Raw genomic sequence first — 14,101 nt, forward strand, 5'->3', positions numbered from 1 at the left:
TTCAAAAGCATCTATCTTCCTTCCCTCAGCCTTCCCTATGGTCCAGTTCTCACATCCGTAGATGACTATGAGGAATACTATTGCTTTTACTATGCAGATCTTTGTTACCAGTGTTAGGTGGAAGTGAGGAAAAGATGGAGTGTTTTGATGACAGCTCCTTTGCCACTGAAAAGGGCAAGAAATCACTCACAGGCTTAGTGATCAAGTTCGCTGGGAGCATGATTGCCTGGAGATCCAGGAAACAGAGTTGTGTAGCATTAAGTACAACTTGAGCAAAGTTGCCGCATGTTCAGAGAACAGATTGTGTTTCCTGGGTTGCGAAGGGGGGAACTGAGAGAGGTAAGATTTATGGATGATTTACTTTCTAAACCATCACTGACACTTTCATAGACTTAACAAAGTAGTGTTAAGTCTAGGAAAACTAATGCTTTCTCTTTGTTAGTCTCAAAGCCTCTTTCAGCACACAGATCCAGAATAACACAGACATGTTTTTTTTAATTCTACCATCACAGAATAATATGACTGTGTAGTAGCACATGTAGAATCAAGCAAACAACTAGGCAGTGCACAATAAGGAGTCAGGGATTAAATAATGCATGAATATATTTTTATATTATTAGTGGATATTATTTCCTTCATAGTCTGATGCAATCACTTGTAGCTGGATTGTACTAATTCACTGAATGTATTTTCTGATATTCCTAGCTTTAACTTTTGAAACAGCAAGAATTCAGTAACTTTTGCTGGACTTTTATTTAAGAGTCCAGCAACAAGGAATAATTTTAATCCAGAACTGCCTAAACCTTAAACCTTGAGCCATGATCCCTAGGCACCAAAGTTTCTGAGGAATATCCCATAAAAGAATCACAATCTTCCCCTCCCTCCCCAGAACACCTCGTGTGTCAATTCTTTTCAATACAAGGGGCATATACTGAACTAGTTTATTTCACTTGAATTCCAATAAGAAACCTGAATATGGGGAGAACAGTGAGCGTGAAAGGCTATGTAAGATAGAGATGGGAAAGTTGTGGTCTCCAGATTTTGTTGGATTGCTGTTCTTACCATCTAACAGCATTCATAATTTTGGTTAAGGAAGTTGAAGATTACAGTCCAACAATGTATGTAAGTCCAGAAGTTTCTCACCTTGATACTTGATATAAATATTCACTCAGCAGCCACCTCCTTACTGATACAAGTAGCCTCTTACTCAGACCTGGCCTGTGTTATCAAGAGCCTGTCTGACTTATTTTGCTTTCAGTCTATGCTTTAGTTTTAATCTTAAATTTAATCATTAATTATCCAAAGGTCTCTTAATAGTTATGTATCACTTCTGAGAAGGCTGAACCACTTTGGAACCAAACAGGTCAAGTACAATTTATCCAGGGTCCCATTCAGTTTAATTTGTCACAATGGTACAGTTGTAGTGCCATAGTTCTACTTCAATTGTCATAGTTCAATCCTATGGAATTCTGGGGTTTGTAATTTAGTGAGGAACTATAGTGCTTTGGATACAAATTCTAAATGTCCCTCCCTACACTGCAAATCCACAGGATCTTTCCATAATTCTGCAGTGTAAATGGATCCCAAGTCTGATCCAGATTATTACAAGTCAAGTCACTCTTGCTTGATCATTCAGTTAAATTATGTGGATAGCTTTAGTAAAAAGTGCCTTAATAATTCTGGAGAAGTGCTATAGAAGACTCTGAAATGTTCTTCACATGATTGTGAAATTTAGATTGGAGAAATCTAGAAACTGCAGAAGTCACTTCTACAACACTGAATCTTGCTGTGTGAAGTCCTTGGTTTTCTATTAAGGGTTGTTGTATGTTTATTAAACCACTTGACCTTGGGTAAAATGCTTATTAAAAAAGAGGAAAAGGATGTTTCTGTATGTACAGGGATGCACACATATTATGATATGGATGTTTTGCACATGTCACTTATAGTAGACAGAAGGTGCGTTTGGAGATTGTGTGGAAAATGTGTAAAAGTTCCACTTTTTAAATATCATAGTAGCAGATCCTTACAGCTCATTACAGATGTGGAGTCAGTGGTTAACATAAATATGGTAGACCTTTTATAGATAATATATTATACTAATTACATTTTCACATCAGATTGTATCACATCAAATGTGATTATGGTGTCCTTTTCAGTGCTGTATGAAGTTGTAGCATCCATTGTGAATATTAAAATCCACCCCCCCCCCCCAACATAGATACAGACATCTAACATACATGTTGGGACCATGACAGAAATAATGGATTTCACAGACTGAAAATATAGCAAGCAGCAAAAGGTATACTGTTGACAGAAAAGGAAAAGAGCATTAAAATACCCACCTATTGATTATTAGATAAACACGGCCATTGACTTTGGCATGGCTTTTGTGAGAGAGAGATGAAAGTGCAAGAATGCATGAGATAGCAGGAGAAAAATTAGGAGAGAGAGAGAGAGAAGAGTAGTGTTAATCAAGTATATAGTTATCTTTCCAGAAGAAACACACACAATGAAATAAGGTCATTAAATGCTCTTTGCAAGGCATGCAATAAGAAGCACTAGTAAGCAGATAGGTTACCACTGCATTGTTAGATTGCTAAGCAAGAATTGTTTACAAATCTTTGGGCCTAACATAACTACAAGGTAAGTGCAAGAGCAAACTATGACATTACTGGTATCAGAATTAGTTGGATTTACTGCCCAACAACATGTAAAACGTAATTCCTATTTCTTACTTGATAAAGATGTAATATACTCAAATTATTCAAGACTTCTGTTTAGATATTCTGGAGGAGCAAGGTAACATCAAACAGACATTTTGTCCAAATCTGTAGATTTTAATATACCACCTAAACATTGTTCAACCTATCTGAAAGGTTTGAATTTTACAAAAATCTACAGCTCAGAGTATGAGTGTTCTGGAATATTCTGCTTCTTGCAGAATATAAGAGTCACAGAACAGATTTGATAATTATCAAAGCCATTCCTTTCAGACATCACTCTGAGGCAGCCATTCTTAAAATTTAATGGGTTAGTTTTAGGGGGGGGGGGAGATTGAAGTAGTAAGGAGAGGACTTGCATACAAATGTCATCATCAATGCAGTGATATAGTTATATGAATTGAGACATTAAATGAGATTCTTACCCAGCGTGGTAGTACCACATCTTGGAAATGCCCTTCTTTAGCGTCCTATGGGCCTTTCTTGGCTCATTTGCAATAATTGTTTCAATATATATTTATTTTAGTCTGCATTTGGTATAATTATGGATTCTTGTTTCAAATTAATTTTTGGTTGCTGAGATTGTATGGGTTAATTTGCATGATGGTTTTACAAAATTGTTCCACAAATTCCTCCTTCATCCCTATTTAAATAGTGCACAACAATGTCCCTATTTGAAGAGTTTATGTGGTAATCACATCTTACCCTCCAACTTTTGTTTAAGTGTTGTTATCAATTTGGATGAGACAAATGAAACTCTCTTGACAGCACTGTGAAGATCTAATGCACTGCTCTGTATTTGTGCATAACAGAAATAACCTTTGTAGAGGATAAAACCCTTTTTTCAATAGGAGAAAAATATTGGAACATTTGATAACTATTAAGAGACTGCTGTTGCAATCCAATAAAAGTTCATTTGTTTTTTTATCATAATTTAAAGCTGTTGATAAAAATCTATTCAGCTCATTTTGGGAGGCAAAAAATTAAAATATGCTCTATCCATATATAATATTGTAAGCATCATAAAATTATTAGTATGAAAAGAGTTGCAGATAGAAAAGACGATACCTTTATATTTACTTAGTACATTTGAATACGATATATTATTGGATTTTTCTTTTTGCACTCATTGATACAAATGGATTTCCCTACTTTAAAACTTTTTAGTCCAATAAATAAACTGTTAACATATAGAAAAAGTAGTTGGATTAACTGTACAGATACTCTATATGGCTACCCAACCATATAGTGTATCATATGCCAAAATACACATGTGATTCATCTTTGATTATGTGTGTGTATATGAATCAATCATGGATAAAAAAATATAAGACGTTTAACATTAATTTTATCAAATTGTATATTGTATATTATTTCTCTAGATTTTCCATCACAAATGTCAATTTGTTAGCTATTACAGAGAATGTATGAAGTATAAACAAATATGTTCAATACAAATGGGGAAATGTTTCCATTCAACTTTTTAGTTTCTTTTTGGTCAAAGATCCAAGTGCAATTTTTCACTCCTTTTCTAAAGCATAAAATAATGTAGCAACTGTCTGTGAATAATTTCAGTGAGTCACAGAACGATTTCTGCATAAAAGGGTCTTGAAGTACACATTAGTGAGAGAGAAAACAAAAAAGCCAAGGCACTCGCAGCAATACACTTCAAACTATTAGATGCCTACCAACAATGTCCCGGTGTTAGCAAGCTGAGGAGGAGGCTACAGGAAAGAAAACTGACCTCTTTGGCACTCTAGACACCAAAGTAAATAGTGCATTCGTGTTCGATGGTAACAGGATTGGTGAAAATGGAGTGGGTCATACCAGTTATTCTGGCAAGTTAATACCTAGAGGCTTCCTCTATTATTAAAAGAAGGTGTCCAGGTTTCCCTTTCCTTCTGGTGATGAATCTGAATCCTAGATTCACTACTGGTATCACCTGCAACCTTTCTTTCATGTGCACTTTCTATGCTGAAAATGTCACTTACAAATACTTTACCCATGTTTGTTCCTAGTTTATCCATTGGACTAGAAAATGTAGGTCCAAAATACAGTATAACCCAAACACTTATGAGCCTGGTACCCACAGTTTCATCCACCTGCATCTGACAAAATATGTTTTCTCTCAGAATTTTGTAGGTTCTCTAGGCACATCTACAAAATGCTTCCACCTGAAGTTACCAAACTATCATCCTAGATACATTTCTAGAAATGTTGTAGGTCCTCCATGATGACTCTAATGGAAGTTGATAATTTTGATAAGAGTTCATGCTATATATTATGCATGGTTTCCTATCATAAGTTCAGAAATGCATTTCCTATATATATGGTGGGAGGGTGTACTGTAACTATAACACTAAATACGTCATTAGAAAACTTGTTGGGAGTGTTTTTTTTTGTTATTTCTTTTTTTTAAAAAAATCAGACATTTCCCATTACTTTTATTGGTACTGTAGTGAATGGGAAACTTCAATACCAGAGCATTAATTTCAATTAAAATCTTATCTCTGCCCTGTATTATTAGCGCTTTCTCCCTCCCTCTATACACACACACACACATACAAGTATATATTTAAATGAACTCTGTTGCTATACTGGGACATTTTAAAATAATCTTTGTATAATTATTGTCTTATAGTAAAATGAAACATTAGGATCTAGAAAAAAAATATTTTAATACTAACAATAAGAAAGTTTTGAACAATGAAAGATATCTAAGTGAACTCTCATACAATCCTCTGAGAGTCATCCTAGATTTAAAAATTCAAGTTTTTGTTCAGACTCCAGTGAAGCATGACTGTAAAAGATAGAGAGACGTGGACATTCAAAGTGCCTTTAGCCAAGATAGCCACAATAAAAATAAGGATTTTTGCTGCTGTCTTTACCTGTAAATTGCACTGTCCTGTTTACTGATAATGGCTTTTAAATCGGTGAGCTGGAGAAAACGGTCATGGAAATAATGGAGGTGCAATATGCACACGAGTAAGAAGGAGGTTGGAATAAAGATGCGGGTAAACAATTCTCCTATGGAAAACTGTTCTAAGCCAAGATCCTTTAGCCTGAAAGAGAAAACAATGGTGAAACAGCTAATTTAACTGCTCAAAATGCATTTGACAATGATTCACATTTGGCAGTACATACTCTTAATAGTATGTATTGATCCACTCTTGTTGTGAAATGAACAGGTTAACTTTAAGGAATGATACAGTTTTGGGAATCATAGTTTCTTAGATACTCATGGAAATGGGGGCAATCATCTGCTTTTCTGTGTAAATGCCCTGCCCAGAGGACACCAGAAAAAACAATTCATAATCAGAGAATTAAAGATTATAAACTAGGTTATTTACATACAATTAATATCTATGAAGTCTTCACAGAATAACAGTTTAGGAGCTTCTAGAACTTTGGAAAAGTTCTACCCTTATTTCTGAGAGCAAACTGGTAAGCAACTTGTCATCGTTCTTTGTAGTTTCTCTCTGTGGAGCTACATATGCAAAGTTTGCCAAGCTTACTACATGAAGGCATTAGTCTGAAGTAACAGAAAATACTCACTGTTCATCATTCATCCCTGTAGCATTTCTCCACAGTCTCGGGAATGATTTAAACTGATATGTGTATATGAGAACAAGCACTAGCATAGTGTAGACCACCACTGACATCCAAAAATATTTCAGAATTTGACGCCACCATTCATAGTGCACCTGACAATCAAACAATATATTTTCAACCATTTGGTTTTCTGTAGATATAGTTTTATTAAGTTCATTGCACACATTATTTCAGAAGTCTTCACAATAGGTCTGATGCATATATTTGTCAAGTTGCCCTGAAGTGTTTTCAATTATTGCTTTCCCAGCAGTACATAAAATCGTTAAACACAAAACTGTAACTACTAAGGGCACTTCCCCCTCCCATTATTTTCTGGAATTGAGAAAAAGGTAGATCCCATATTAGGAGTAATGAAGGATATTAAATAAAATATTAAACAACATTTTAAAAAATCGGTCACCACAGATGGTTTCAACCAATATGGTTGACTTATTAAGTTCAAACAATACTGAAGCTGAATCTATATAAGTTACCAGAAATACAAGGCCGTGTGATATAGGAACACTATGGCCCCATCAGCACTAACAATTAAATGCAATTTCAAACTGGTATTGCATATGCAGACGATTACATAGGAAACTCTGGAACCAGTTTGAGGCCCAGATGGTCATTACACAAACCACTGATGCACATAAAGGGCTTTCTTTCATGCTCTTTTGTGGGAGTTTGTTGTCTGGCCGTAGCAGTTTAAAGCCGCATTACATGGTCAGTGTATATTCTACCTATGATTATTACCCTATGTCACCTAACAAGGAATGCTACTGTTCTTGGTGAATTGATGACAGCAATAAGCAAAAAGAAGATTTTTGCTTATTTTCAATTTGTCAACATTTTTGCTTATTTTCAATTTGTCAACATGGTCCCACAGTGCTTCTTTTCTAACAAGAACATTCCACTGTCATCCATGCTTTGGATTCTTTATTAGCTGGATTACTGAAGTGCACAATTTGTGAGGTTGTCTGAAAAGACTGTTTGGAAGTATGAGTTGTTCCAAAGTCACAAAGATTATGTACAACACTGGCTGAATTTAGGTTATGGGAAAATTCAAACAGCTGGTTAACCATCTTTGAAAATTTTTCAATATGGCATATTTCACAAATTATAAGGCACCACTTAATATAAGGCGTACCTTGTTTTTTAAGCAATAATTTTCTTAGATTATTTTTTAGAATTTCCTCACCATGCACAGTGTGGCTTTGTAGCGCAATCTTTTCTGTAGAGGAAGGAAGGAGTATGACGAATCCATCTCGTCTATATGAGTCTATCTTACTGAGACTATGGGCCCATTGGGGAACAAATGGAAGTGGTGTTTTGCTCAGTCAGATGGTAAATGGCAGTTTGATGGAGGCTGGGGACAAAATGTTGGGGGCCGACAGAGCCATTTGGGGCTGGGGAGCTTCCTCATCACTCAGAGATAAGACAGTTAAAAAAAAGAGAAAATCCTCAAACTGACAAACCCAAGGTGCACTCTGCTTTTGAAACCTCTTAAATCAGTGGTTCTCAACCTGTGGGTCCCCAGATATTTTGGCCTTCAACTCCCAGAAATCTGAACTGCTGGTAAACTGGTTGGGATTCCTGGGAGTTGTAGGCCAAAACACTTGGGGACCCACAGGCTGAGAACCACTGTCTTAAATGGAAGAAGTATACTTTACATTCAATAAAATATGGTGTCTCCCCCCTCCCCCTGGTGATATGAAGACTGATGTTTTGCTTAGAGCTGTTTCTTTTCTGGACAAGGAACTAGTTGGAAACAGAGCATTTCATCTGTTAAATGTACAATAACAATGAACAGCTTGGCAGACTGTTCAACACAAGATGTTAAGGAACACATATTCTTCAAAATTACCTTCCTATGATTTGGAAATTATCTGAGGGTTACTCTGTATGTTTTTACTACTGCAAAAAGACTTAAGTACCAGGGTTGCAAAGATAAATGTCCACTGTTTATTGTACAATACTCAGAAAATCTTAAGTGTTGTAGATATCCATGCACATTGTTATAGTAATCAATTTCAAGAAAAAAAGCATTTTGGAAAGATTATCTGCATATATTAATGTATATACTTATAGCTCTAAAAATCCTATTTTAAAAAGTGTATCTCTGGGGTTTCTTATACTCAAACAAACTTTATCCTGCAAAAACTGGGGAATTGTCTCTTCATAAACACCTATTTACTTCTAAATAAGTCGCAGTCTGACTCCCCTCCATCTTCCGCCCAGTTGAACATTCTTTTAAAGTCCAGTTTTCCAAATCATAACTCAGCTTCAAAGTACTTATGATCCCCACCACCACCCCCATTTTGCTGGTCTGTGCAGAACTTGGAAGATCCCCGTGGAAGAAAATTGGCTCTGGAATCTACTCAATTTCTTCATTCCCAAAGTACACTGACAAAATGCACTGGTAGCCTAAACTATGCTTCCTGTAAGACACAACTACACATGTATCTTAGTTGTATATTTACAATGTTTTGAGCATCAAATTTTGTATTACTTACCTGATATAGGACTACACAGAACAAGAAGAGCATCATATAGATGATTTTATACATGACAATTTTCCCTTCAAAGCTGACAAAGAAGAACATTCCTCCACAGACATATATCCAGTACTTAACGAACATAGCCATCACTAGATTTCCCAAGACCTTCATTACATCTTCCTCTTCCTCTTCAGATTCCTCCTCCACCTCTGCCTCCTCCACCTCCTCTTCCTCCTCCTCTTTTGGAGATTCCTCATCCTCTTTTTGAGACTCTTCTGTAAATGAAAAAAATGAGCTCTCTCTACCATAGTTTACAGGTCTTATACCAATGGTAAGGAGACAAGAAGTAGTATATGCATAGTGCAATGATGTTGGATAGGTTATCTGCCACATGATATTACCATATTGTTTAGCTGACATCCAACATTATCACTTCACTACAAGTTAAAGTAGTAAAGAAACAGAGATATAAAAGAGATGTTTCATATATAGCTAAGGGAACCTGTTGCTATGAGAAAGAAGGAAAAGAGAAGATAAATAACAACTTGACAGTAATTCTAAGTCAGCAATAGTCTGTATCTACACACCTGGCCTTCTATGGTAGTTTATGACTTAGCTCACCTCTCTGAATTGTCTTCTCTTCACATTGCTTAAGTCCTTTACATCTGTGCTTTCATCCATGATTTAATTCATTGACTTTGGGAGTTTTTTTAAATCTCACTGTCAATCAACTTAAACTGTGAACGTGTTGTGTGTATTGTAGGAAACATACGTACACTTGGTGCCTGTAATTTGGTTTACTTTTTATTGATTTGGCTGCTTTTACATTTCTATTATTTATTTATTTATTTACTTACTTACTACATTTGTATACTGCACCTCTCAGTCTAGGGACAACTCGGAGCAGTTAACAATAGGCAACAATTCAATGCCAGAACAGTTACAACAATTAAAATAATCATAAAATACTATTAAAACACTAACAGCAATATAAAAATATAAAAACAATGCAAAGCCTTAAAAACATTATCAAAGCATCTCCATATCAAATCATTGTTCAGTTGCATCATCAGTGATTCCATAATATCATATAACTATGCCATATTTGGGAAGATCTGCTCGAAAAGCCAGATTTTCACCTTTCTTCGAAAGGTCAGGAGGAAGAGGGCCGATCTTATCTCTCTAGGCAGGGTGTTCCACGGTCAAGGGGCCACTGCTGAGAAGGCCCTGTCTCTCGTCCCTACCAGGCACATCTGTGAGGAAGGTGGGAGCGAGAGCAGGGCCTCCCCAGAAGATCTTCACATCCTAGATGGTTAATAAGGAGAGATACGTTTGGATAGGTAAGTTGGACCGAAACCGTTTAGGGCTTTATAGGCTAAAGCCAGCACTTTGAATTGTGCCTGGAAGCAAATTGGCAGCCAATGGAACGGGTGCAACAGAGGAGTTGTATGCGCTCCTGTTAACAACCTGGCTGCCGCCCATTGGACCATTTGGAGCTTCCGAACAGCCTTCGAAGTCAACCCCACGTAGAGTGGGTTGCAGTAGTCTATATTAGGCTGAGGGTAAGAGCTGCAAGCAGCAGCTTATCTTGTTTACAAATATAATTTGGATTGTGATGCAGGTGTCTGGTTAATGGTATCAGGATATTAATAAACACAAAATAGTTATATTTCAGATGTACAGTTTCCGTAGACTGTGCACAACTCCCAGAAGATCCAGGTCCCGGAATCCACATTTCAAAATGAGTTTGTGCCTCTGATTCTTCCTCCCTAAATGGGGGCATTTTATAATGATCTCTACTGAAAATTATTTTGTTAGTATGGATCACGTTCTCAATCTGTGAATATGATCTTAAATCCTATTTCTGTCTCCTAATCTGATAATTCTTCCAATTTTGGGAGATATTTTATCTGTTTTACACAAATAGCACTATATGGACCCTATGCTGGACAAAAGGCAGCATATAAATTAAACAAAGCAAAGCAAACAAATATAACTTCTCTCTTTAGGCTAATAAGGAATTATTTATGAGCACTCTTTAGGTACCAGCCTATCAATCACTCATTTGTACATCTATTCAATGATGGTTCTGTCCAACATACATTTTGCAAACTTGCCAACAAGAAATTTGGAGGAGGGCACAGAATTAAATTGAATCATTTATTTACCCTTTTCTTCACTGCCTTCCTCTTCAACTTTGACTTCTGATAAGACAGCTTCCTTTAACCGCAAAGCTTTCTGCTCAGTAAGATGCTGTCGAAGCAGTAGCCAGAAAGTAATTGCAAACAGGATCTACAAAACGAAATTGAAACAAATCAGAAAAAAGTCAAAGTAACAAATATACTATTTGATTTTATCATCCAGAGTATACATATTATGGGTGGTATAGAAAGAACTCGAGGTGAAGTCAAACCATGATACTTAGAATGAAGTTGAATCATAATACTTAGAGGTAGTAGATTCACAATAGACTAAAATGACATTGACATGCTACAGGTGGGAGCAATGATTAAATTCCCTTTCATAAGTGATGCTGGTGATCTCAGATGGCTTAGATAAATTCACAGATAATAATATAATCAACAACAACTAGTCGTGATGACTAAACAGGACCTTCAGTTTCAGAAGGAATGTGCAATTGAATTCTGTTTGTGGTGAAATCATAGAACATGGCAGTTGCTGTCTAGCCCTGTTTGTAGGCTTTTAGTGGATCTGTTTCTCCTTGCTGCCTACAATGCATATCATATTCATGGGCCATTCTTCTTTTAGCAACTTTTAATTCCCAGTTTTTTTAACAGAAAATGAAAAATATTTATAAAGTTTAGATGACAACTGGAGAGGCAAGCACCTAAGATATTAAATGACTATATATCATTCTTCTCAGTACAGTACAGTACTATTGTGGATCCTCAGAAAGTAAATATAATGGGCAGCCAAAGAGTCACCTTTTCAAAAGGAAGAATTGTTGTTGATACTGTTATTTCCCATTAAATAACAAAAGTCCAGTCATCCACTGCTTTGCTCAGCTCCTGCAAACTCAGAGCAGCTGTGGCTTCCTTGACTACAGATATCAATCTACCTGCAGAACAGTCTCTTTTCTTACTGCTTTTCACTTTAGCAAGTATTATGGTAATTTCCAATGGATTATGTCATCTCATAATATATCACTCTGTCACTCCTTTCCACCTGCTACTAAAGAGGCTGTTCAGGTCCTGAACCAGTGCTTGGCTGCTGTAACGGTCTGGATGAGGGCTAACAAATTGAAATTGAATCCAGACAAGACAGAGGTACTCCTGGTCAGTTGTAAGGCCGAACAGGGTATAGGGTTACAGCCTGTGTTGGACGGGGTTACACTCCCCGTGAAGATGCAGGTTCGCAGCTTGGGTGTGATCTTGGACTCGTCGCTGAGCCTGGAACCCCAGGTTTCAGCGGTGACCAGGGGAGCATTCGCACAGTTAAAACTTGTGCGCCAGCTGCACCCATACCCTAGGAAGTCTGACTTGGCCACGGTAGGCCACGCTCTGGTTACATCCCGCATAGACTACTGCAACGCTCTCTACGTGGGGTTGCCTTTGAAGACTGCTCAGAAGCTTCAAATGGTCCAGCACTCGGCAGCCAGGTTGCTAACAGGAGCGGCACTCAGGGAGCATACTACTGCTCTGTTGCACCAGCTCCACTGGCTACCAGTTTGCTACCGGGCACAATTCAAAGTGCTGGCTTTAGCCTATAAAGCCCTAAACGGTTCTGGCCCTACTTACCTCTCCGAACGCATCTCCTCCTATGAACCAACTAGGACACTAAGATCATCTGGGGAGGCCCTGCTCTCGGTCCCGCCTGCATCACAGGCGCGCTTGGCGGGGACGAGAGACAGGGCTTTCTCAGTGGTGGCCCCTCGGCTGTGGAACGCCCTGCCTGCAGAAATCAGATTGGCCTCCTCCCTGCTGGCGTTTCGGAGAAAAGTGAAGACCTGGCTGTTCGAACAAGCATTTGATTAAACAGTGTAATTGAACATAGGAATACAGAATAATGGATGACGAGACTGGATTCTGATTTTACTGTTGAGGCGCTAATGATTGTTATACTGATGTTAATTATTTATGTGATAATTGTTTTTAATTGCCCTATACTTGTTTTGTGATATTTTGTACTGATGTTGTTCACCGCTTTGAGTCGCCTGAGGGCTGAGAAAAGCAGTATAGAAATAAAGTAAATAAATAAAGTAAATAAATAATATATCCAAAGTACAACAGCCTCAGTTTAGCCATCTTCACTTCTATTGAGATTTCAGGCTTGGTTTGCCTTGTTGTTGTTCATTCGTTCAGTCGTCTCCGACTCTTCGTGACCTCATGGACCAGCCCACGCCAGAGCTCCCTGTCAGCCGTTACCACCCCCAGCTCCCTCAAGGTCAGTCCAGTCACTTCAAGGATGCCATCCATCCATCTTGCCCTTGGTCGGCCCCTCTTCCTTTTGCCTTCCACTTTCCCCAGCATAATTGTCTTCTCTAGGCTTTCCTGTCTCCTCATGATGTGGCCAAAGTACTTCAACTTTGTCTCTAGTATCTTTCCCTCCAGTGAGCAGTCGGGCTTTATTTCCTGGAGGATGGACTGGTTGGATCTTCTTGCAGTCCAAGGCACTCTCAGCACTTTCCTCCAACACCACAGCTCAAAAGCATCGATCTTCCTTCGCTCAGCCTTCCCTAAGGTCCAGCTCTCACATCCGTAGGTGACTACAGGGAATACCATGGCTTTGACTAGACGGATCTTTGTTGTCAGTCTGATGTCTCTACTCTTTACTATTTTATCGAGACTGGACATTGCTCTTCTCCCAAGAAGTAAGCGTCTTCTGATTTCCTGGCTACAGTCTGCATCTGCAGTAATCTTTGCCCCTAGAAATACAAAGTCTGTCACGGCCTCCACGGTTTCTCCCTCTATTTTCCAGTTGTCAATCATTCTTGTTGCCATAATCTTGGTTTTTTTGACATTTAGCTGCAACCCGGCTTTTGCGCTTTCTTCTTTCACCTTGATTAGAAGGCTCCTCAGCTCCTCCTCGCTTTCGGCCATCAAGGTGGTGTCATCTGCATATCTGAGGTTGTTAATGTTTCTTCCAGCAATTTTCACCCCAGCCTTGCATTCATCAAGCCCCGCACATCGCATGATGTGTTCTGCATACAAGTTAAAAAGGTTGGGTGAGAGGATGCAGCCTTGCCGTACGCCTTTCCCAATCTTGAACCAGTCTGTTGTTCCGTGGTCAGTTCTGACTGTTGCTACTTGGTCCTTGTACAGATTCCTC

At 38.1% G+C, this 14,101-nt stretch overlaps 1 protein-coding gene across 2 annotated transcripts in view; it reads right to left on the minus strand.

Moving 5' to 3' along the window:
* PIEZO2 (piezo type mechanosensitive ion channel component 2) overlaps window positions 1-14,101 on the minus strand; it is a 280,544-nt gene that overhangs the window by 71,267 nt on the left and 195,176 nt on the right. For both annotated transcript variants that reach the window (XM_067467467.1, XM_067467468.1), the window contains exons 14-17: window positions 10,981-11,104; window positions 8,828-9,087; window positions 6,276-6,424; window positions 5,609-5,782 (exon numbers count right to left, since the gene is read on the minus strand). In XM_067467467.1, the coding sequence (XP_067323568.1) occupies window positions 5,609-5,782; window positions 6,276-6,424; window positions 8,828-9,087; window positions 10,981-11,104 (707 nt within the window). The remainder of the gene's footprint in view (window positions 1-5,608; window positions 5,783-6,275; window positions 6,425-8,827; window positions 9,088-10,980; window positions 11,105-14,101) is intronic.

Source organism: Anolis sagrei, chromosome 4 (assembly GCF_037176765.1).
Source record: "Anolis sagrei isolate rAnoSag1 chromosome 4, rAnoSag1.mat, whole genome shotgun sequence".
In the NCBI taxonomy this organism is placed as follows: domain Eukaryota; kingdom Metazoa; phylum Chordata; class Lepidosauria; order Squamata; family Dactyloidae; genus Anolis; species Anolis sagrei.